General features: G+C 40.5%; 1 protein-coding gene across 11 annotated transcripts in view; it reads right to left on the bottom strand.

Annotated features, from left to right (window-relative positions):
- Positions 1 to 25,770, bottom strand: part of adgrg6 (adhesion G protein-coupled receptor G6) — a 193,136-nt gene that overhangs the window by 103,377 nt on the left and 63,989 nt on the right. For 6 of the 11 annotated variants that reach the window (XM_051919519.1, XM_051919518.1, XM_051919523.1 and 3 more), the window contains exons 4-6: positions 23,633 to 24,253; positions 3,347 to 3,394; positions 345 to 413 (exon numbers count right to left, since the gene is read on the bottom strand). In XM_051919519.1, the coding sequence (XP_051775479.1) occupies positions 345 to 413; positions 3,347 to 3,394; positions 23,633 to 24,253 (738 nt within the window). The remainder of the gene's footprint in view (positions 1 to 344; positions 414 to 3,346; positions 3,395 to 23,632; positions 24,254 to 25,770) is intronic. The other 5 variants (XM_051919522.1, XM_051919521.1, XM_051919524.1 and 2 more) reach the window with 1 other exon arrangement.

Raw genomic sequence — 25,770 nt, 5'->3', positions numbered from 1 at the left:
CACACACTAGGGACAATTTAGGATCGCCAATAAACTTAACCTGCATGTCTTTGGACTGTGAGAGGAAACTGGAGCACCCGGAGGAAACCCAAGCAGACACGGGGAGAACATGCAAAGTCCATGCAGGGAGTTACTATGCGCCAGCTGCGCTACCACTGCACCACGGTGCCACCCAAAGTATTTCAATTTTAACTTTTTTAAACTTTCATAATTATAGAGTATGTTCATAGCAATGACAACAGATTCATATACAATCAAAAAATTCCAAAAGTATTGTATATAATGAAGAAAAGCCGTATCTCGCCACCACCTCATACGACAAGCATGCTTGATGGGGGTCTCACCTGGGCACCCAAGTCCAGATAATGAACAGCTGGTTGTTACGACATCTGTGGGTGATGTCACTGCCGTACCTTTAAAAAAGAAATCACATTTTTCTGTTAGAAAACTTTGATTTTGCAAAAATATATATATATGCCAGTGACAAAGAGAGTAGGGAGACAGAAATGAAAAACCAAGTCAGTTGTTTGCATGGTGAAGCAGACAGGTGACAAAACAAATATGGGCGCCCCAACGGATGGACTAAACAAAATTCAAATTCAGATTTATTGTACGCTGGTTCCTCTCACATCCCAAAATGTGAATCAGGTTCCTAGAGAGGCAGGGCCACCTGAGAATCACTGCCAAGAACTGCCATCTGCTCTATAATTCACGTGGGGTCTCCCACAGTTCCTGGCGGTTCATTTTGAACATGCCCATGAGTTCCGAGTTTACTTGTGCCTTGTTCTGTGCCTTTGTGAATTATTGAATTTTCAACCTATCTGCTCTGCTTTAAGAATGTGAGAAATCTGGCAAATAAGAGATCATTCAGTACCTCACGCCCATTTGTTTAGCTAATCTCCACAACTCAATCAAGATTCTTCTCAAAGGTTGTCCACGTTTTTGCTTCATCTCCATGTCTCTGCAGTTTGTTCCAGAGTCCCACATCTCTTTCAGTCTTCTATGCACTTCACCTTCATTTCCACTGATGTTCTCGAGTACAGGATTCACCCTTAAGCTGACAGAAGGTTGCCAGGTCTGCTTGATCAATGCCTTTGAAGATTTTAAATATGTAGATGAGGTCCTCTGCTCAAGACTACACAGCTTTAACTCTCCGAGTCTGTCACAGTAGGACACGTCCTCAAGCTCTGAGATGCACTTGCTTGCTCTCCTCCTTTGAAACTTTGCACTGAATTCTGTTTTGTGCCCTATGGAGTTTGCTTTGGTTTCAGAGCAGTTTTGTGGAAATAAAACTTTTTATTTCATAATGTTTTGTGTTTGCTCTTGTTACTGGCTGTGTTTGATGCTTTGTAGGGACCAACATGCTTTGGGACTCCTATGTCACGACAGGCACTGACTTCCTGTTACGAACCATCTCTTCAGCGCTGTGCTTAATTGATTAAATTGTCTGCATCACTGCCATTCATTTAATTTAAATTCTTTTGACATCAATGCAGCATTAAAATACTTCTCACGGCTAAGACTTCATTAGGAATTCATTTGATTTGAAATTTGAAATTGCCATGGAAATGCAAATGCCCACCTTAAGATTTAGTTTGGGTGACGGGTCTGTTCAAATCTAGTGGATCAACAAAAGGTGCTGGGGTTGTAAATCTAGGAAAAGCTTGGGTTGCTGCTGGAAGAGATGTTGGTGAGGCCAGCAGGGGGCGCTCTCTCTGTGGTCTGAATGCGGATCCCAATGCCCCAGTGCAGTGATGGGGACACTGGGCTGTAAATGTGAATTTGTGAATTTCCCCTTGGGATTAATAATCTATCTATCTATCTATCTATCTATCTATCTATCTATCTATCTATCTATCTATCTATCTATCTATCTATCTATCTATCTATCTAAAAATGGCACTGTCCTTTGGATGAGACGTAAAACAGGGGTACTGACTCTCTGTGGTCATTAAAGATCCCAGGGCATTCTACATAAAGAGTAGGGTGTATTCCAATATCCTGGCTAAATTGCCCACCATGGTCTTTGTCATTCTGGCCCCCCTAATCAGCCCGTGTCTCTAATTGTCCCTCCCTCTCTCACCACTTCACTACCTAAGAGCTCATGTGTGACGAGTGTACTGGTGCAAAATGGCTGCCACCACATCATCTAGGGGGGTGTTGCATGTTAGTGATGATTGAAGTGCCCCCCCCCCCCCCAGCTCACTATAAAAAAAAGCAATTTGACTAGTGAGAAAAGCACTATATAAAAGTAAAGATTTATTATATCCTCACATGTGGCGCAGTGGTAGTGCTGCTGCTTTGCAGTAAGGAGATTGTGGGTTTGCTTCCCGGGTGCTCCCTGTGTGGAGAGCGCTTTGAGTAGTGAGAAAAGCGCTATATAAACGTAAAGAATTATTATTTATTATTATTATTATCATTATTAAATAAAAAGCAAACGTGTTTACAAGAAAGCAGTGCCAGTTAATCCATTAGGTGTCATAGTTGGTCGCCTGAGGGGCTCCATCTTAGGAATTTCCATTTATAAAAATAGAAGTATGATAATAAATGAACACAAAGGGGCATCATTTGTGTTTCTAAAGGCGCACACACCTTGGACGCCAAGAGAGAACCCAACCCTGGGCATCAAACTATGATGATAATGAGTGTGCACCCTTACCCGCTGGGTGCTGTTTGTTAAAGTGCGCATGCTTGCCCGCTGCTTAAAATTTGTGGTATATGCACAAAGGGGCGCCATTTCTACTATCGAAGGGCCGTGCTCTCTGGACACTGAGGAGGTCATCAACGTCTACTAATACCAACTACCCGTTATCGACAATGGCCTCCATCAACCACACCTGGGGCTCCACATGGGCTTCGATTGTCACTTCAAGAAAGAGAATTTGTATTTAATATAAAACCATGGCAATATTGTCTTCAAAAAAATAAAACCATTGTTAAGTGTCACCCAGAGCAAGCCCGGATGGGGCATAACGTCAATTGACCTAAAAGCGCATCTGTAGGATGTGTGAGGAAACCCACGTCGACACATGGGAAACATTCATACTCCACACAGACTCAAACCTCTGTCTCCTCAGGATGTAAAGCCAACAAACTTCCTTTCACTTTAATTATAACGTTAATTCAAATTTGTTAAGAGACATAAGAGGTTAGAACAACATTACGTAGACCCAGACATTTCTGCATTGCGACGTCACAACCTGTCGGCAGAGTGCAGCTTTCGTTTAGCCCCAAATGGTGACATTTTACAAGCTTTACCTACACAGGACATTTTTGCTAAACAGGCTATAATGCAATAAAAAGAGCAACAGTGAGGTTAGAAGCAGAGTGTTAGGAGCAGACTCACCACTAGATGGGGTAGTTGTTGTTAATTGAGAGCAACTTGGGTAGCAAACTGAAAAAGAAGATTAATCGTTAGTTGCAAATCATATTAGTCACCGTGATGGCAGACTGTTTCTTTAAAGAGGGTGAACAAAACACTTCTGGCCAACTTTTTATTTTTATCAGATATTACATGCTACACAGCACCTACGCTGACAATGTCCCAAAGCGCTTTTTTTGGCTAAGTTCAACTCCATGATGTAAGGATTACTAATGACCCATTTTTTTCAATAGTACCCACACCCAAGTACAACACTTAGCGTGGCTCCAAAATAAACTTCTAGCCAAAGTTCTCAAAGTCAGACAAACTGCGGAACAGCCTGGTCTCCTGGTGATACTCCAGCCCCCTCACAATTCGGGGGCATGCAAGCTTAGCTTTCCAGTACAGTCAAAGGATAAACATGCCATACATGGAAATGCAGAAGTGCACACTCAAACGACTTATAGTATGAATGACACAGTTTAGGATCTTGAACTCTATCAGTTGTGGCCTCCAGGGAGGTGTCACTGAGCCCTAAACTCCAGATGTGACTGCACAGAAAAGTCCCAGGTTCACAATCAGTGTCCCGGATGAGTGTCGCCCTTCACCGCTGCCAACTCCAATTCCCAGGAGAAGTGGAGAGCGACTCTCATTTTAACTCCCGACCCACGGAGTACTTCCAGTACTCAATCAATTGAATCTGGGAAGCACTTCTGGGTGAGGCAGGACCACCCTGGTTACTCAGAATTTAATTCCCGGCAGCTTCCTCTGGCGGCTGCTACTGAACCCAACAGGACAGCTGTATGAGATCGCAATTCTCATGATGCCCTGGGGCCCCGCCAGAAGGGATACTGCCACCTGGTGTATGGGCTTAATGATCTGCCTATGGTATGCAGTTTCCCACTGTCCTGTATTTCTGGCCTCCTGACCTGGGAAAGAGACTTCCAACCAGCCACCACCCAACATGTCCACCCGCAGCTGCTAGGAGGCCAGCTATGGTGCACCAGCACCCACAGAGGCCCTCCATTTTTGCAGATTGCAGCTCCTTTCTTGACCATCCCTTATTTTGGATTCTAGGCCAGGTAAAGGAGAAGGGTCCATCTCAACCAGGACCCTGACCAGTCCATCTTCCTTGTATTTAACATAGCATAACATTCTCAAACCTGCTTAAACCGATTCATGGTCCATCTGCTCCATATTTTAATAGATAGGTAGAACTCATATGCTGCTGCCAGTAGAGGCTCTGGTTAAACTCTGTGCTCAAATTGGTTTAATTGGCTTTTATAATGGATAGGAGGATGTAACAATAAAGTTTATTTGTAACGCAATTACCGAATATATCAGGAAAATTCATTTTGAGCAGCAGGGTGGTAAGAAAGTCCATGAGTCGAAATTCAGGTCTCTGATCAATCAGTTGGAACTGTCATAAAATACATTTCAGGGGCTCATACTCAAACTCCCTCACCCCTCTGTACTGTACCACACAGTGGATTCAGAAAATATTCAAAACTTTTCACTTTGGGCACCCGGTATTGTGTTGTAGATTTTATTTTAAATGGATGCCCGTAAATCTTAATTTAATAACCTATAGTGCCAAAGTCTAAATAAATTTACTAAAATTAAAATGCTGAAATCTCTTGTTCCTAATCCCTTTGCTTGAAGCTTTGAAGATTGTGCAATGCACTGCTATTCGCTTTAATTCTCCTTGAGATGGTTCTAGAACTCGATCAGAGTCCGCCTCTGGCACAATGAATTGATTTGACATCATTTGGAGAGGCACGTGTGTACCTGTTGTGAAAGATAAGGGGCGTCACTGACCTCCAAACCCTACACATAACTGACACAAACAGTCAAGGGTTCAAATATGATGATTTCTGCTTTCTCGTATGCGTAGTATAGGGAAAGTATTGTAATCGTCCAAAAAGTCGATGTAAAGATTTTAATGAATTTCGACATTTTAGGCCTCCCTTACTTTCTTGTATGCAAAGTATAGGGAAAGTATTGTAATCGTCCAAAAAGTCGATGTCGAGATTTTAATGAATTTCGACGTTTTAGGCCTCCCTTACTTTCTCCCTTACAAAGTATTGTAATCGTCCAAAAATTCTGATGAATCTCAACGTTTTTGGCCTCCATGAGTCCGAAAATACCATTTTTGGAATTATGTCTGTGTGTGTGTATGTGTGTGTGTGTATGTAAATACAATAACCTGAAAACACTTTCACTTAAGTCAACCAAATTTTTCATTCAAGTATTTGGTACAAAACGTAGATTTTTATCAGCTTTTGAGCTATTTCCGCTAACCGGAAATGGTACTTTACCTGAAACGTTTCCCCAAAAATATTAAAAATTTGATCATTTCACATTATATTATGGTAAAGCACCACATTTTAGGCATTTTTTTGTCGCTCTGCATTTCTTGGAAAAACAACCGGTTTTTGAGATAATTGCAATTTTCCGTTTGACGTTCAAATGGTAATACATATATATTTAAGAACGTTTTTGCTTTACATAAACAAAATTTTGTGTACAAGTATTACATTACACACATTACTAAAGTCTCTTGCAGCTTTTGACCCCCTCCTGATTACTGAAAGTGGTAATTTACCGGAATTGTTCGGCAAAATAATATTATCATGACACATTTTTTATTCATGCAGCTTCAGAGTCCGATTTATTCAAGTTTACTTTTACAATAATTGTTCAATATATTATTAATTTGATTTGATTTGTTGTTGATGGTTCTTTAACTCTTTGAGGGCTGAATATTTTTTCCAAAAATATTCATCATCTTTGGCATGGTCACAGGTGGACGGCCAGCAGGAATGTGCTTTCGCGTGGCTGGTGGGCAGCGGTGGCAGGCGCACTGTGCCACAATCTGGTTTCTACCTATTGTCATCGTAAAACATCGTAAGTGAACATTAGCTGCACAAACGTTTTCCACACCATGATCAGCTGATGCCGGTACCTCACTTTCATTTTCGATCTCATTCTCCAGATTACTTACAGCAAAACTGGAGTCTGATAAGTCAGAGTCCGATTCAGCGATAAAAAGCAAAACGTCGTCCACTGAGTATTTTACATTGAGCATTCACTTTGGTCTCTCACCAGACGTCGATGCCATTTTAAATGCGGCTTGCTCTTTACTACTCGTGAACACACAGGGAATCGAGGTCACATCAACAAAGTTAACTTTCCTTCTGGCAGAGAGAGTAAAACTAAGATGTAATGGCAAGTTTTGCCACCGTTTATGGGTGATTGCTGTCCTCTTCCACTGAATATCGACAAAAGTCGACATTCGCCCTAAAAGAGTTAACGTACATAATATGAAAATATAATAACTGTCTTGCGGTTTACTCCTCAAATATCCATCCTCACATCTGAGTATACGAGAAAGTCGAGGGGAGACCACTCCCGATTTTCATTTTACACAGTACTGGACGTATAGGGATGGTGAATCCTTCGTCGATCTTCTCTTACTCCCAACTCCTATGACTATAACTGAGTGCCAGGTGAGGCGGAGGGCTCCTTTTAAGACAGACCTTGGAAGTACTGTATGTCCAATTTTTAGGCAAACTCCAGAGGAGGTCAGGGTTAGAGGAGATTAAGCTCCCAAGGGGTATTCTCTGGCACACATAGTTTAAACATTAAATTTAATTTAAAAAAGTCTTACCTCAGTATGGTTATTTCTCTAATAAATCATCATTTTACTGTTCTAAAAATACATTTATTTATATATAACGCTAAAAAAATCCTAAAGAATACATACGAAATTAATTCCATTATAAAAACCCAATCAGATAAAGTTTTCAGATACTACTTATTTGTCCAAATACCCACTTCCCATTATCCATAAAATATTGACCTTAAAATAGGAGATATATTAATAATGTATTTAAAAAAACAATTACTTAACACACTTTATATAAAATCTAACTATGAAAATGAATATTATAATCATGGTGTAATATAAATTGTACAGGGAATTATCATAGGGTTTGAAACAAGAGAAAAAATACAAATTTAACTTTAGGGTCCTATTTCAGAATTTTTTTCTTAAGATTAGGGTTTCCATTAAAACTATTTAAGATTAGGAAGAGGGGTAGGGGAAGGAATCTGTTTAATCTAAGGGGTCCCAATCAAGAAAACTCCTTTAACATTAGGGTCCACCTTCAACATTATTTTAAGTTCAGCGTAAGGGGTAAGGATTAGCTCCCCCTAGCGGCATCCACGACACCCAGCAGGGCTGTCCCATGGGGCTACACTAATCAGAATGTGTTTTAAAATGCAATAGCTTTTACACACTTTTTATACTGCGAATGAAATGCTAATACAAATTATATTACATTGTCCAAGGTACGGCAGAACAACTCATGTTGTGGTGATGGAATAATCCTAAGGACCACGTGACAGGAGATGCTCTTTGTCGTATGTGCGTCCATTCTGCACAAATGCAGGAATTTGATCCCAGATGGCCGGAGGAGCTGCCCTGAACACAAAGGTTAATTTGATCTCCTTTACAGTATTGCCAGTTTGCACCAGTAATTTAGAAATAAGTTATTAATACAGGATGTATTGTGAATATTATGACAAGCAATGTATTGCTGATTATTTATACCTTCTGTCATTAGTGCTGAGGTAAAAACGATTGGGTGAATTAGAATAGCAGCTGTAATGGTGGACGCATACTGTGGCCTACTGACCCACAATTGCAGATGCCCTGAATTTATCTGCACACACAACACATTCCATTGATTTATGGAAATGAGAAGAATTCATAATCAATTGCAGAATTACGATATTTGCGGGTTCCTCCAGAGTGCCTCTTTCTTTTGCATGATTTGGCTCAAAAACTAATCAGCACATCGTCATCTCATAACAGGCTTAACTTTCGAGTTTGCTATTTTTCCATCCAGCCATTTTAGCTCTAGACCATCCTCAAGAAACTGTGACACACACACGGACACCCACACCCATCATTCGAGATATCAATGTTTTCGGTATCAAGGGGCCCTAAAACGTTGAGATCCATTGAAAACCGGAGATCGAAATTTTTGACGCATCTAAAGCTTTCCCTCCTCCCCTATAGATGGTATGGTGCAAAGCAAAAATCACAACAGCACAGTTATTCATTCATCTGTCCAGCACTGCAATGTATGGGAAAACACTCCTTATAGAGTTCAAAATGTAACATGTGGTGATATAAAGAAATCAACGTGATCACAGCACCATGACACACGTCTTTAGCTGGCCGTCACAGTAGGCTGAACTGAAACCTCTGGCAGCCTCTCCTCCAAAAAACAAAGTAAAACTCATGCTTAGCTATTTAGCGTTCATCTGAGTGACCCCCCTTCACCTCAACCCACACACCCCCCCCCCCCCCATCTTTGGATCATTTATTTCTTTTGATGCATAAGCACAATTCAAGTTTTAGATGTTTCAAATAAAATGAATGTTTCAGTTTTTTCATCATGCCAAATAAACAAAATGAAACTTTAAAAGGCTAATATGCTCTTTCAGGTCCAATTACCAACACTATTAAGTGATCCAGAACAAATGCTGGCAGCTACCGTATTGGCATACCTCATTCTGTACTTTGTGCACGCGCCAATAAGTGAAATTACCGTTTATATTCTGGCAGCTTTCAAACGGATTTAGGTTGTTACAAAAGATTTAAGTTCTGACATTTCAGCTTTTGGAAATTCTGCCACATTCACGTTTCTTTTACCCATTGAGAGAAAAAGGGTGAGAAGGCTGTGGTGGAAGTGGTGGCGCCCACAGAACCCAACAGGGCTGCGCCAGACTTCAACTCCCATGGAGCCCTGTGGGAATCCGAGGCACCGCTGCAACCCATAGGGGCTGTCATTTTAAATTCTGGGGAAGGCAGGGTCCTAAAAAAGCTGCCCACCCCACCATCTGTCCATTCCCCGGGTTGGACTGCCGGCCATCCTTTACATACCCTAAAACGCACCATTGTGCACAATGCTGTATTATGCGACACAAGTAATGTGAGATTCTTTTTCTCTTTTTTTTCAATGGACATTTTTCTCATCGTTTGCTGTTGGACGCTGTCACTGTTGGCTTTTATTATATCATAAATGTTTTTCTCTACATTTGAATGAAAACGTGAAATTAAGAATTTTTCTTGGCCATAACTACAAATGACACGTTTTGTCATTTGCTGACCCTCTTAATGCAGACCAGGGTCGTTGCTGAAGCCTATCCCGGCTAGCAACAAGGAACAAACCCTGGATGGGGTGCCAATCCATCGCAGGGTGAAAACCCACATCCCCACACACCAAACACACACACTAGGGTGAATTCAGTGTCACCAGTTCTAACTTGCAAGTTTTTGGACTGAGGGAGGAAACCAGAGCACCCGGAGGAAATCCAGACATGAGGAGAACATGCAAGCTCCATGAAGGGAGGGCAGAGGAAGCAAACCCTGATCTCCTTACAGTGAGGCAGCAGCGCTAGCACTGCGCCACCATGCCACCTTACAAACTAAATAGGGTGAGTAATGTAAATAAAAATGTGGAGTATTCTTTTAAGTGTTGCTCTGAGGTGTATAATTGTGGTGGTGGTGGGGTTGAAGGCTATAGGTAGAAATTTTAAAGCCTCCGAGTGGAGTGCAAGTTGTAGAAACTGTGAGCAACCCTTCTGTCCCTTTCCAGAAAAAGTCAGCCTGGGGGAATACAGGCGGTCAAAATGAAAGGCCAAGGATAGATGTAGGCTGGTGGCTGAGATGAAAGCATATAAACAGGTCTGCAGCTGGACTGGAATTGGGCAGAGTCATGAGGAAGACCTGAATCATTGACACCGCCACTAGTCCAAGAAGTGTGTCAAGTATGACAAGACTAGACTTAAATAAAGAGAGAGATGATGCTCCATTCATGCAGATGCCATGCTGCCATCTCAGCCAGAGGGTACAAACTGGAGAATAGACCCCAACAGACCAGAAACCAAATCAACATCCTAAGACGGAGAGCCACCTGGTAGTAAACATATTGGACGCAAGATGAACGGCTTATTATCAAGGTTGTATTGAAATTATTTTGTCACACTCATTTTACCTTGCTTATGTTTTGGGCACAATTGTACCCTTTAAGTTAAACTATTATTAATAAAACTGCTAACTTTCTCTCTTGCCTGTTCCAGTACTCTGTTGAATTTCTCAGGGTTACAGAAGTAAAAGAATGGGGGAGTATTGAACTGGAATAACAGTCAACCCTGTCATTGGTCAGACTGGTAAGAGCAAACATACAAGGGCTATCCATAGGATTTGGGGCAACCTGTTAAGGTCTACGTAGTAAAGATGCCAAAAAAGGGAAAATAGAGTCACCATGGGGACCCACCATGCCAAATCGTCCACTAAATGTCAGATAAGCAAAACATGGATGCATCTAAATATAAGATAATTCAGTCTGCATGAATTTGAATCCCAATATGTATAATAGCATCTTTAGTGCTATTTTCAGGTGAGGTATATAGAAGTTTCAGGGTAGGGTAGTTATACTTAAAACAAGGTGAAGGAAAGAGGTAACATGTTGTATGTTAATTGGCACATGGCAAGTAAGACGTCCCCTATACACTCTGCATGGGACAATAGTGAGCCTATAAAGAGATGTACCCAATATGAAGAAAGAGGTTCTGACAGCCTGACCTTCAAATCCAGGACACGGGAACAGAGAGTATCTGGGGGGTTTAAGACCAAGATTTGGGCTCACTAACCTTGGTTGATGGTGGCCACCAGACAAAGACATACTTGGGTCAGATAATTAAATACCAGATGACTGCCAGACCTTCAAGTATGGGGAACAGGAGCACAGAGTATCTGGGGGGGGGGGGGGGGGGGGGTAATGCCAGATGAAGACTTGAGCTCACTAAGATTGGTGGGAGATGTCAACTTGGCTGCACAAATGACTTGAAGTGCTAATACAAGACCAATGTTGTAGCCGAGATCTAAAAATAAGCTACAGAAACCACTACCGCAGTTTGTTCTCTCTGTTCCTGTTGCAGACCACTGACATGCACAATGGACCTTGGCCACTTTCATTTTCCACCAGCTGGCATTAGAATAAGGCGTTCATTTGTCACTTATATGCAAACAACATCCAATTATTCCTTTCCCTTAGACAAAATAATATTCCTCTCATGGTATGCTTCATTAATATTGTCAGAATAATTAATTAATTTATTGTGTCTGAATACAGAAAAAAAAACTGAAATGTTATTTATTGGAGGGAAGGACGCAGAACATAATAATATTCCATCACTTTTACATTTAGTTGGAATCACCATTAGATTAACTGAATCAGCATGCAGGTTAGGTATTATCTTTGACGTCACCATGGCTTTTGAAACACACATTACAAAACATGTTGTTTTCCATTTATATTTGCAGGATACTGAGAAATTAATTGATGCATTTACTTCTAGTAGGACTGACTACTGCACTGGCTATTCAAATCTTTCTTTACACAGCTTTCAGATAATTCAAAATGCTGCTGCAAATCCCATTACAAGAACTAGAAAGGAGGAACACATAACTCCAGTTCTCAGGTCATTACACTGGCACCCAGTTAAGCTTAGGGTTGATTTCAAAATACTCTTTTTACCATACAAATCCCTAAATGGCTAAGACCCTGTCTGCCTATCTAAAATTATCATTACCTACAAGCCAGAGTGCACATGAAGATCTCAAGATGACAGCCTACTTAGTATTCCAAAGGATTTATAAAATAACATTGGGATGACGAGCTTGTAGTTACAGGGCCCTGAAGCGATGGAACGATCTGCCTGCTAAAATAAAAGGTGCCCCCTCAGTCTCAGACTCACTACTTTAGTCTAGCATACCCTGGCTAGAGCTGCTGATTAGCTGTGCATATTGAATCTGTTTGTTAGCCTGTATTTTTTTGTCAGGATAATTAATTAATCAATTGTGTCTGAATACAAAAAAAACTGAAATGTTATTTATTGGAGGGAAGGACGCAGACCATAACAATAGTATATCACTCAGTTGGAATCACCATTAGATTTACTGAATCATCATGCAGCTTAGGTATTATCTTTGACATCGCCATGGCTTTTGAAACACACATTACAAAACGTGTTGTTTTCCATTTATATTTGCAGGATACTGAGAAATTAACTGATGCATTTACTTCTAGTAGGACTGACTACTGCACTGGCTATTCAAATCTTTCTTTACACAGCTTTCAGTTATTTCAAAATGCTGCTGCAAATCCCATTACAAGAACTAGAAAGGACGAACACATAAGTCCAGTTCTCAAGTTCCTACACTGGCACCCAGTTAAGCTTAGGGTTGATTTCAAAATCCTCCTTTTAACGTACAAAGCCTGAAATGGCTAAGACACTGTTTGCCTATCTAAACTTATCATTATCTACAAACCAGAGTGCACATGAAGATCTCAAGATGACGGCCTACTTAGTATTCCAAAGGATTTATAAAATAACATTGGGATGATGAGCTTGTAATTACAGGGCCCTGAAGCGATGGAATGATTTGCCTGCTAAGATAAGAGGTGCCCCCTCAGTTTCAGACTCACTACTTTAGTTTAGCATACCCTGGCTAGAGCTACTGATTAGCTGTGCATATTGAATCTCTGGTTAGTCTTGGATTTTTTTTGTTTTGTTTTTGTGTTTTATGTCCTCCCGGCCATCTGACGTCATCACCAGATTGTTCCTTAGAGATGTAAATCATGACAGTGTATATAAGGATAACAGTTTTATTGTGGTCTGGTGCCGCTCAGATTCACACCGTCGATTGGACGATGATTTACTTATTTTTTCGGTGGGGATTCCAGGAACGCACCCAGTCTTGGCCCGACCTGCACACACTCACAGACAGAGACACGAATGGAACAAATTAGTGAAATATATTAAGTGGAAAATCAGATATATAAACAACAAAAGCCAGACAATCCTCCCCTTCCCTTTCGGTGATACAAATATTAACACGACAATCGACCACGACAATAAACACTCACGACAATGTCGTTATCACATTTCTAATGTGGCAGAAATGGATGAAATGGTATGGAGTAAAGATAACGATGATGATCCTGGGAACAGCTTCCGTAATAAATGAATTAAACAGTCCTACCGGTAAAGGGTATTATTTGGGGAAGCGCTCCCTCCGAAGACACACAACGACTAATCCACAACTATTCACACAACAGGCAGGCATGAGACAGTCCATTCATCTTTGCGAGAAACGATTGACGGTACAAATGACTTCACGGTGGTTATGTTGGACGGGACACACGGGACACACAGAAACACCGACCTCCCCTTGCTGCTTCGCCAGCCCCCTTTTCAAGTCTCCCGCTGGCCTTTCTTGTCCCCAACAGCCTCTGCACCCATTTCAGGCATTCAATGAGGGCAATCCCCTTTGGGGCTGCTGGGAAATGGAGTCCTTTCAGCGGTAGCACTGTTACACTCTTCTTTTTAAGACTGTTTGAATTAATTTGTTTCTTTATTATTTATTCTTTAATATTATTGCCTAATCTTCTTTGTTTTTCTTTTCTTGTAGTTTTCTCTTTGACATTTTGTAACACATTTTGAGCTATGTGGTTTGTATGAAAATGTGCTATAGAAAGAAATGTTTTGGATGTTGTTGTTTATATCTGTCCATTCATTAACTTTACATTTGTTTGTATATTAGACACTTTTATCCAAAGTGACTTACAAACATAATCGAGTAAACATCATACTGAGGGACTGATTTGGAACAAGTATTACATGACAAGGGCACAAAATTGACCATCACACGTGAAGAGCTCAGAGCAAAACACAAGCGAGTTCCACTTCCTTAGTTAAAAGAGCTTATCAAGGCCATCGTCTATTAGACAGACATTCACCAAACAAAATAGTCTTTAAACGATTCTTAAACACACTGGGGGGAGTTGCAGTTGACCATGGAGGTGGGCAGTTCATTCCACCAGCTAGGAGTTACACATGAAAAGAGTCGGACAGAAGTGGCATCACCAGACCTGAGTGGGCGAGAAGGAGCACAGGACCCCACAAGTGTCTCCATATGTACAGGTGCCGACCATCGACTACTCTGAAACTATCAAGGATTTGAACTTAATATATACTGCTGCAGGGAGCCAATGTGGTGATCCAAAATGCGGAGCGACTTAAAATGTTTTATCAAGCACATCTGTCTCGTTTAAAATTGTCCAAAATGTTTCCAGGGCGAGAGCCAACCTGCGAATATTGCAATCGAGCTCCAGCCTCACTAGGCCGCATGTTTTGGGCAAGCAACAAATTAAAATCATTCTGGACCAAAATCTTTAAATGCCTTTCAGACAGCCTTGGTGTCACAATCCATCCTAATCCACTAACAGCTGTGTTTGGTGGGCTCAATGAAGGGCTTAAAGTGGAGAAGAAGGACAAACAAACTGCAATGGCCTTTACTTCACTATTGGCAAGTAGACTTATGTTGATCAACTGGAAGAATCAGTCAGTGGGCAACTGATGTTATATACTACTTGAAGTTGGATCTAATCAATAACATTTTACAATAAGCATTTAAATTGGGGAAAAGGATTTGCTCCCCTTTGTTTCTACTTTTAAAGTTTCACTCTGGCTGCTGGCTTAGCTCTCTTTCTCTTTTGTCAAGTTTGACTTGCTTGTAACAAATTCAATAAAATGTAAAGAAATCAAGAAAAAAAAAGAAAAGAGGAGTGACATGTGTCACGTTCGCTGGTTGAACACCAGACATGCCAAGGCATTTTCAATCACCTGCAGCAGCTTGGCAAGCAGTTATCCCAGCTGGCAGAGAGTTGCAATAGTCCACATGTGATAAGACCAAAGCCTGGTCCTGGAGTTGTGCTGCATACTCCGTCAGATATGGTCTGAGTATCTGAGTGAACCTGTAAGACCAACAGACAGCGACAACATGGTCAGCGGTCAAACTCCTTGTGTTTACCATCCAATATTTGTGCTACACTAAACCTGGCCACAACTCTATAGAGTGAATCTGTAAGACCAAGAGATAGCTCCAACATGGTCAGTGAAGGACCGCTGAGAATCGATCATCACCCCAAGGCTGTAGCAGGTGTTAGTAATAAGAAGCCAAGATGAACAGGGACGGGGTGCTGAATAGACAGACAAGCTGGGATAACAAGAAGGTCTATCTTTGCCAGGCTGAGCTGGAGATGGTGTTCCTATTTCCAGGTAGCAAGATGCAGAGATTCTGCCTGATACCATCTGGTCTTCTAGAGGGAATGGTAGGCTGCTGTACTGTACAAGTAACAGCAGTCTGGGAGAGGGACACCTATACAACGTGCTATATCAAGGAAATGTCTTTCCACATCTGGATCCATAACAACCAGATGATACTGTTCATCCTGCAGCCCTCACCTTCCTCTATCCTATAAATTGTACTTGCTCTTATTTAATTTTTTTCTGGCCCATCCTTCCTCACACTCTTCACCAGTCCGTTACGCCTTATTTTTGATCCTTTCACCCCACTTCTGCTCTCCTCCCTCGTCTCACTTTGTCCTTTTCATTGTGTACTTGAGCCTTTCTCGGTACAGATGAAATGTTTATTTTTGTATCACACTGAAGAAGGAACACAGACAGAGAACAATTTAAATGACGGAACCCGTCGACCATTGAGGAAATTCGTGTTTTGTTTCCCTTCTCTGAACTCAGAAATACCTCCGCTTGAAATGAACACCACAGTATTAGCAGGAGATGATAGCCATCTTTGTATTGAAATCTACAGTATTCATTACTTTAGAGGGTTCAAAATGGTGACAGCCTGAGGCATCATCAATTATATTTAGTACTTGTAAATTACATATAATTCACTCCGTCGAAGGCTTGATTTTATAAGGTGCATTAACACAATCTTGATTAGAGATAAATTGTGAAAAACGCTATAAGATAGATAGATAGATAGATAGATAGATAGATAGATAGATAGATAGATAGATAGATAGATAGATATGTAAGACACTATATAAAACAAGAAAATAATAATAGTAATAATAATAATAAATTTTATTTATATAGTGCATTTCCCATGCTCAAGGCCTAAAAAACAGATAGATAGATAGATAGATAGATAGATAGATAGATAGATAGATAGATAGATATGCAAGACACTATATAAAACAAGAAAATAATAATAGTAATAATAATAATAATAATAATAAATTTTATTTATATAGTGCATTTTTCATGCTCAAGGCCTAAAAACAGATAGATAGATAGATAGATAGATAGATAGATAGATAGATAGATAGATATGTAAGACACTATATAAAACAAGAAAATAATAATAATAATATATTTTATTTATATTGTACTTTTCCTGTGCTCAAGGCCTAAAAACCAGATCGGCAGATAGATAGATATGTAAGGCACTATATAAAACAAGAAAATAATAATAATAATACATTTTATTTATATAGTGCTTTTCCTGTAATCAAGGCATAAAAACCAAATAGATAGATAGATAGATAGATAGATAGATAGATAGATAGATAGATAGATAGATAGATAGATATGTAAGACACTATATAAAACAAGAAAATAACAATAAAAATAATAATAATAAATTTTATTTATATAGTGCATTTCTCATGCTCAAGGCCTAAAAAATAGATAGATAGATAGATAGATAGATAGATAGATAGATAGATAGATAGATAGATAGATAGATAGATAGATATGTAAGACACTACATAAAACAAGAAAATAATAATAGTAATAATAATAATAAATTTTATTTATATAGTGCATTTCCCATGCTCAAGGCCTAAAAACCAGATAGATAGATAGATAGATAGATAGATAGATAGATAGATAGATAGATAGATAGATAGATAGATAGATATGTAAGACACTATATAAAACAAGAAAATAATAATAATAATAATGTATTTTATTTATATTGTGCTTTTCCCGTGCTCAAGGCCTAAAAACCAGATCGGCATATAGATAGATAGATATGTAAGGCACTATATAAAACAAGAAAATAATAATAATAATACATTTTATTTATATAGTGCTTTTCCTGTAATCAAGGCATAAAAACCAAATAGATAGATAGATAGATAGATAGATAGATAGATAGATAGATAGATAGATAGATAGATAGATAGATATGTAAGACACTATATAAAACAAGAAAATAACAATAAAAATAATAATAATAAATTTTATTTATATAGTGCATTTCTCATGCTCAAGGCCTAAAAAATAGATAGATAGATAGATAGATAGATAGATAGATAGATAGATAGATAGATAGATAGATAGATAGATAGATAGATAGATAGATAGATAGATATGTAAGACACTACATAAAACAAGAAAATAATAATAGTAATAATAATAATAAATTTTATTTATATAGTGCATTTCCCATGCTCAAGGCCTAAAAACCAGATAGATAGATAGATAGATAGATAGATAGATAGATAGATAGATAGATATGTAAGACACTATATAAAACAAGAAAATAATAATAATAATAATGTATTTTATTTATATTGTGCTTTTCCCGTGCTCAAGGCCTAAAAACCAGATCGGCATATAGATAGATAGATATGTAAGGCACTATATAAAACAAGAAAATAATAATAATAAAACATTTTATTTATATAGTGCTTTTCCTGTAATCAAGGCATAAAAACCAAATAGATAGATAGATAGATAGATAGATAGATAGATAGATAGATAGATAGATAGATAGATAGATAGATAGATAGATAGATAGATAGATAGATAGATAGATAGATACCTAATATTAATCTATCTTGGATGGCATCTTGGACAGGAGATCTCTTAGAACACATTATGGTAGAAATAGCCAATGTGTAGAAATTGTACTGATAATAAAGTCAATCGATATACGGTGGGAAGTAGAGTATAACCAGGTGTGGCAAGGTCCCCATGCCAATCGATGCCAGTAGCCAGAAACTGCCACTGTTTGGGCTCCTGCTGTAATCAAGTTTGTAGGGATACCTGCTGCCACAATTCAGTGGTGTTGAAGAACTGCCTCAGGTGTTTATAGAATCAAACGTGGCCCAGAACTTCTTCCGAGGTAACTGATGTTGACCCAAAAGGTAATCACGAGATCAGACATAAAAGGGATCAGTGGTAATAAGGCCACTGGGCACGGAGTCAAAAGAGAAGTAATGGTAAGGGCTTGCCATTTGATTTTTTTAGTTGGTAGAGCCAGGTTTCCTCTGGACTTTTGTGTTTTGTGTATTTTGCACTGCTATAATTCCTTGTGTTTACCTTCCCCTATTTATGCTACACTTAGCCTGGCCACAAACCTAAAATCCGAGCATCCCTGTTCCCCTTGTCAAAGAAAAGAGTTTTACTGACCTGTAGGCGTGAAGTGAGAGCTAACTCTGCTGATGAAGTTGTCAATTTACCAGTCAGTTTCCATGCCAATCCTCACCTATGGTCATATGCTTGGTATACTATAGTGACAGAAAGAAATGAGACCACAAGTACAGATGGCCAAAATGAAGGTTCATGAAGAAGAATGCTGGCCTAACTCTCTGTGGTAGAGTGATGATCTCAACGACACAGTAGGATCTCTGAGTAAGACTCCTGCTTTTGTAGACTGACAGCAACCAGTAGAGTTGGTATATGTTCTGTACATAGTTAGAATACTCCTTGGATATAGGCATAGTGGGTAGAGTGTAAGGTTAGGGGGTAATTTCAGATTGGAAAACCCCCTGAAATATATGACAGTTCCAACTAATTAATCATATACAAATTTATGATTCACATACCTTCTCATCCCCACCAGAATGAATTTCTGGCTATGCTCCTGTACTTGAGTGGTCCCCTTCAGAGGTGTACAAGTGAGAGACGACAGAGAGGCACACCCAGCATGACTCTAAAGGAAAATATCTCGGCTGTCCTGGGTGTTCCCCAAGAAGAGTTGAATGACATTTAAGGGTAAGGGTGCCTGATCAGCCCAAGTCAAGAACCTCACCAGGAAAAACTGAATGAAAATGATGATGATGATGATGATGATGATGAACAAGATGCTTTCCGTGATGTTTCTGAGTGTAACTGAATGTTTATATTTATATTCTTATGATAATATTCACCCATTCTATGATAAAGTCAAGGATGGTGTTCTAAGGATTCACTTTCAGTCACAATGGAGCTTTTTGCCTCTCAATATTTTGTTTCATAACTATCAGTATCTCAAATTGTGGCTGAATGTACAAAATATAAAAAGAAATCTTATAAGTAAGTTCAAAATTCTTGAGATTTCGGACAGTTTAGTTACCTCCTTATTAGTAGCAGATCAATAGCAATTACATTATCACCTACTTTTAATTTAATATACGCAAAACAGGGAAATCTAAAATGATACACCCCGCACATATTTCAGAGTAGTACCAAGCACACTTTGATATATTCATCATACAGCACCATTTGGAGTCAGCTTTCTTTATTTGACCAACAACATGTAGCAATGAACTTATCCTGATAATCTTCAATTCAATTATTCAATGAGAGGCATTCAAACTAACCAATCAGAGCCTGAGCTCAAAATCGGGTTAGATTTTTATTAAAAACAAGCCACGCTACCGATTGAAGACAGGAAATAGAAGAATTGAAAAATATTTATGATAACTTGTTCTTACGTGTACCTTCAGCGCCTTTCCTCTGTATTCCCATATGTGTGAACGTCTTTCTACCGGTGTTCCCGTAAATCCTGCTTCTCAGACTCTCATTGTTTTCGAGGTGCCTATCACACCTATCCAGTTTTACACTTTCTCTCTTTGATGACGACTCTGTCAGCATATCTCTTACGTCTTTACTAACAACTCTTCACCAGCGCTCCCTCTCTCGAGCGTGTTCCCTTAATGCCTACATCTCAGACTCTTGCTATTTTTGAGGTGCCTTTCTCCCCTCCCGTCCAGTTTTGTAATTTCTGTCTTTGAAGGCGACTCTGTCAGCACACATCTTACGCCTTTATCAACGTTTCTTCACCACCACTCCCTCGGTCAAGTGCCTTCCCATAATGCCCTCTTCTCAAACTTTGTCATTATTTTCGAGGCGTCTTTCTCACCTCACGTCCAGTTTTGTATTTCTATCTTTGAAGACGACTCTGTCAGCACACATCTTATGTCTTTACTAACGACTCTTCATCGGCGCTCCCTCTCTCGTGGGTGTTCCCGTAACGCCTGCTTCTCAGACTCTCGCTATTTTCGAGGTGCCTTTCTCCCCTCCCGTCCAGTTTTATACTTTCTGTCATTAAAGGCAACTCTGTCAGCACACATCTTACACAATTATTTATGTCTCCCTCCATCGAGCACCTTTCCGTAACGCCCGCTTCTTAGACTCTGTTGTAATTTTCGAAGCGCATTTCTCACCTCACGTCTAGTTTTGTACTTTCTTTCATTGAAGGCGACTCTGTTAGCACACATCTTATGCCTTTACTAACGACTCTTCACTGGCGCTCCCTCTCTCGAGCGTGTTTCCGGTAACGCCTGATTCTCAGTCTCTCATTATCTTCGAGGTGCCTTTCTCCCCTCCCGTCCAGTTTTGTACTTTCTGTCTTTGAAGGCGACTCTGTCAGCACACATCTTACGCCTTTATCGACGTTTCTTCACCACCACTCCCTCGGTCAAGTGCCTTCCCATAATGCCCTCTTCTCAGACTTTGTCATTATTTTCGAGGCATCTTTCTCACCTCATGTCCAGTTTTGTATTTCTATCTTTGAACACGACTCTGTCAGCACACATCTTATGTCTTTACTAACGACTCTTTATCGGCGCTCCCTCTCTCGCGGGTGTTCCTGTAACGCCTGCTTCTCAGACTCTCGCTATTTTTGAAGTGCCTTTCTCCCCTCCCGTCCAGTTTTATACTTTCTGTCATTAAAGGCAACTCTGTCAGCACACATCTTACACTTATGTCTCCATCCATCAAGCGCCTTTCCGTAACGCCCGCTTCTTAGACTCTGTTGTAATTTTCGAAGCGCATTTCTCACCTCACGTCTAGTTTTGTACTTTCTTTCTTTGAAGGCGACTCTGTTAGCACACATCTTATGCCTTTACTAACGACTCTTCATTGGTGCTCCCTCTCTCGAGCGTGTTTCCGGTAACGCCTGCTTCTCAGTCTCTCATTATCTTCGAGGTGCCTTTCTCACCTCACGTCCAGTTTTATACTTTCTGTCTTTGAAGGCGACTCTGTCAATACACATCTTATGTCTTTACTAACGACTCTTCATCGGCGCTCCCTCTCTCGCGGGTATTCCCGTAACGTCTACTTCTCAGACTCTCGCTATTTTTGAAGTGCCTTTCTCCCCTCCCGTCCAGTTTTATACTTTCTGTCATTAAAGGCAACTCTGTCAGCACACATCTTACACAATTATTTATGTCTCCATCCATCGAGCACCTTTCCGTAACGCCCGCTTCTTAGACTCTGTTGTAATTTTCGAAGTGTATTTCTCACCTCACATCTAGTTTTGTACTTTCTTTCTTTGAAGGCGATTCTGTTAGCACACATCTTATGCCTTTACTAACGACTCTTCACTGGCGCTCCCTCTCTCGAGCGTGTTTCCGGTAACGCCTGACTCTCAGTCTCTCATTATCTTCGAGGTGCCTTTCTCACCTCACGTCCAGTTTTGTACTTTCTGTGTTTAAAGGCGACTCTGTCAGCACAACATCTTATGCAATTATTTATGTCTCTTTGCCGGCACTCCCTCCGTCGAGCACCTTTCTGTAACACCCGCTTCTTAGACTCTGCCGTAATTTTCGAAGCGCATTTCTCACCTCACGTCTAGTTTTGTACTTTCTTTCTTTGAAGGCGACTCTGTTAGCACACATCTTATGCCTTTACTAACGACTCTTCATTGGCGCTCCCTCTCTCGAGTGTGTTTCCAGTAACGCCTGATTCTCAGTCTCTCATTATCTTCGAGGTGCCTTTCTCCCCTCCCGTCCAGTTTTGTACTTTCTGTCTTTGAAGGCGACTCTGTCAGCACACATCTTACGCCTTTATCGACGTTTCTTCACCAGCACTCCCTCGGTCAAGTGCCTTCCCATAATGCCCTCTTCTCAAACTTTGTCATTATTTTCGAGGCGTCTTTCTCACCTCACTTCCAGTTTTGTATTTCTATCTTTGAAGACGACTCTGTCAGCACACATCTTATGTCTTTACTAACGACTCTTCACTGGCGCTCCCTCTCTCAAGCGTGTTTCCGGTAACGCCTGACTCTCAGTCTCTCATTATCTTCGAGGTGCCTTTCTCACCTCACGTCCAGTTTTGTACTTTCTGTGTTTAAAGGCGACTCTGTCAGCACAACATCTTATGCAATTATTTATGTCTCTTTGCCGGCACTCCCTCCGTCGAGCACCTTTCTGTAACGCCCGCTTCTTAGACTCTGCCGTAATTTTCGAAGCGCATTTCTCACCTCACGTCTAGTTTTATACTTTCTGTTTTTGAAGGCGACTCTGTCAACACACATCCTATGTCTTTACTAACGACTCTTCAACGGCGCTCCCTCTCTCGCGGGTATTCCCGTAACGTCTACTTCTCAGACTCTCGCTATTTTTGAAGCGCATTTCTCACCTCACGTCTAGTTTTGTACTTTCTTTCTTTGAAGGTGACTCTGTTAGCTCACATCTTATGCCTTTATCAACATTTCTTCACCGGCACTCCCTCTCTCGAGCGTGTTTCTGGTAACGCCTGCTTCTTAGTCTCTCATTATCTTCGAGGTGCCTTTCTCACCTCACGTCCAGTTTTATACTTTCTGTGTTTAAAGGCGACTCTGTCAGCACACATCTTACGCCTTTCCTAACGTCTCTTTACCTACGCTGCCTCTCTTGAGAGTGTTCCCATAATGCCTGCTTCTTATATTTTCGAGGTGCCTTTCTCGCCTCCTGTCAGGTTTTCTACTTACAGTCTTTGAAGGCAGCGTGACTCATATGTCTTTACTCTTCCTCGTGCGTCTCACACTCACAATTTCCCTTTGGACTGTGTCACCAAAGCCAAACTGACCAATTAGATTGCTCCGACACCCACACCTTAGTGTTTTATTATATTGTAGATAGAGAAGCAGCCAAAGTTTGTCTTTGACCATCTTGAACTCTTGAATTGTATAATATTTATTTTCCAAGTTTTGATGAATCTCCCCCATATCCCATTTCACTTGCAGCACTAAACATTCAGATTCCCAATGAGGTAAAATGAAAACTAGTAATAATTTTACATTCTAAAAACGTTAAGTACTATTAAGTTAATATTTGAATGACTCACCACAGCTTAAGTTGACTTCTGTCTTCAGGTAGTTGGGGTGGATGCTCCAGTAATCGTTGTCCCAGTCTATAACGCTGCCCTTTTCATCACAGGTAAGACTGGAAAGTTTCTGGCTGCTCATGGCTGACGCCCAGAAGCGGACATTGTAAACATCCACATTTGCACTTTCAAAATTTTTATAATTCGAACCGAGCAGAAATAAACCATTCCCTGGAATGACTTTGTTGGTCAGGTCTGGGCAAAGACAGGTGGCCTGGCTGCTTTTCGTGAAAACCCTCAGCTCGCCGAGAGAGCCATTCCATGCGAGGCAGAATGGAGTCATTTCTAAGGAAAAGAGTTCCCCGTCTGGGTAGAGTGTCACAGCACTGCTGACGTCACAGTCGTGACCCAGCACGCTTAGCACAAAGGACGAGGATGACTTCCCAAAACTCAGCAGATCTGTAGATGAAGAGTCCATGTAAGAAAAAAGTTTCCAGTCCTTGTTGTTGGGGCTGGCGCGTTTGGCTTCAAGACACACAGTAAACTGCTGGAGGGCTGGGATGGTCACGTTGGATGCTGAAGACACCACGTGAATTTTATTTTGTGGAATTGTCACTTTCTGATTCCTCAGTGAAACAGCAACTGTATCAGAAGCAAAAAAAAAAAAGAAAAGGAATACTGTAAAAGTGTAACAATGAATGTCTCTTCTTTTTCTCTATTACTACTCACGTCACAAACAGAACAAATCCACCCATGATACTGGCCATCAGGGTCTCAAAACCTGTGTTTGGAAGGAAGTGGGTACTGACTGAATGTCCTGGAATTGAGTTTTTTGACGAAGACGGTGGGCACCGGGGTATTACACCCCCTCTAATGCAGATGGTTTCTGTGGTCCCATGAATCTGTCCATTTTTAATACCTTGCATATCATGAGCAGGGTTTGTGGGACATCTGGAGACTTTCTCAACAACCAACGGGTACAAGGCAGGAACAATCTCTGAATGTGGTGCCAGTCCTTTGCAGGGCAAAGACAAACACACACACAGTAATTGGGGATAAACCATCTTTCAGACACATTATAATAATAGTAATCATGTTTGCCAGGGTGGAAGGTCCAGTTCTATCATCTGATCCCTTAGGGGGCTTTTTCACCATTTGTGGGTAACTCATTAAAATATGCCTTTTCTTTCCTGTATCCGATTTTCTAAGATATTTTGTTGCTCTACAGTTAACTACAATGTATGAAACACATTGACCCCACCCGTGCACACGAATAAATAAACAGAAGGCGAGCGTCTTTCCAGCCGCATGCATGATGTGATCATCTGTGTGGGAGAAAGTGGAACAAAGCAGCTGTTGAGGTGCCAGCCTGACCGTGGGCAGCGTTCACTAAATTGCTTTGTCACCAAATGCAGCCTTGTAATAAGAATACCAGCTTTGTTTATTCAACAGCACCTAGTGAAATGGGCCTGGGGGAGAGGGGGGGGTCAGAGGGGGGTATATTTTCCTTTGTAATAATTCCATTACAAAAACAAAATGCTGTCCTGTGGGTTTAAAACAAGTTGCGACATTAAACACTGGTGTCATTTTTTTTCCTCTATGCAGCGTTTTTTATTTTTTTTAGCTTGAGCTGCACATTCATTTATTCATGAATGGATGACATGTGCTACACTTTTGTATTTGTCTAGGTCTACAAAAGAATGGGTAATTGACTTCCGTCATAACAAAGACCCTTTAAGAACCATCACTGCTCAGGGTGTGGATGTTGAGGTGGCGCACTGCTACAAGCACTTGGGGGTCCACATCAATGACACACTGAACTGGTCTCGTAACACAAGATGTGATTCTCAAATCTCGTCTGGGGACAACTCATTAAAAAGCGTACAGCGGTGAAATCCGGCAGTGCAAAGGCTTCACCCACAGGGGGTCTTCCTAAACCGCTCACCCTCAATCTTCTCCAGTCCGTGCACTTTAAACCATCGGGGTTGCTCTATGAGAGTAGAAGAAACCGAACTCAAGACTTGACTCTGAGAGAAAATGAAAAGCTAAAATTGATGTTATTAATTGCGGAGCTCAGTAGCAAAAGGTATTTGAAGCTTAATTATTAAATTGTAGGTTATATTGAACGCTGAGACAGAATAGACCACTACTTCTGCCTG

The sequence above is a fragment of the Erpetoichthys calabaricus genome, chromosome 15 (genome assembly GCF_900747795.2).
Source record: "Erpetoichthys calabaricus chromosome 15, fErpCal1.3, whole genome shotgun sequence".
NCBI classification, from domain to species: Eukaryota; Metazoa; Chordata; class Cladistia; order Polypteriformes; family Polypteridae; genus Erpetoichthys; species Erpetoichthys calabaricus.
Note: the sequence above shows the minus strand (reverse complement) of the source record. Positions and strands in the feature narration are given on the sequence as shown.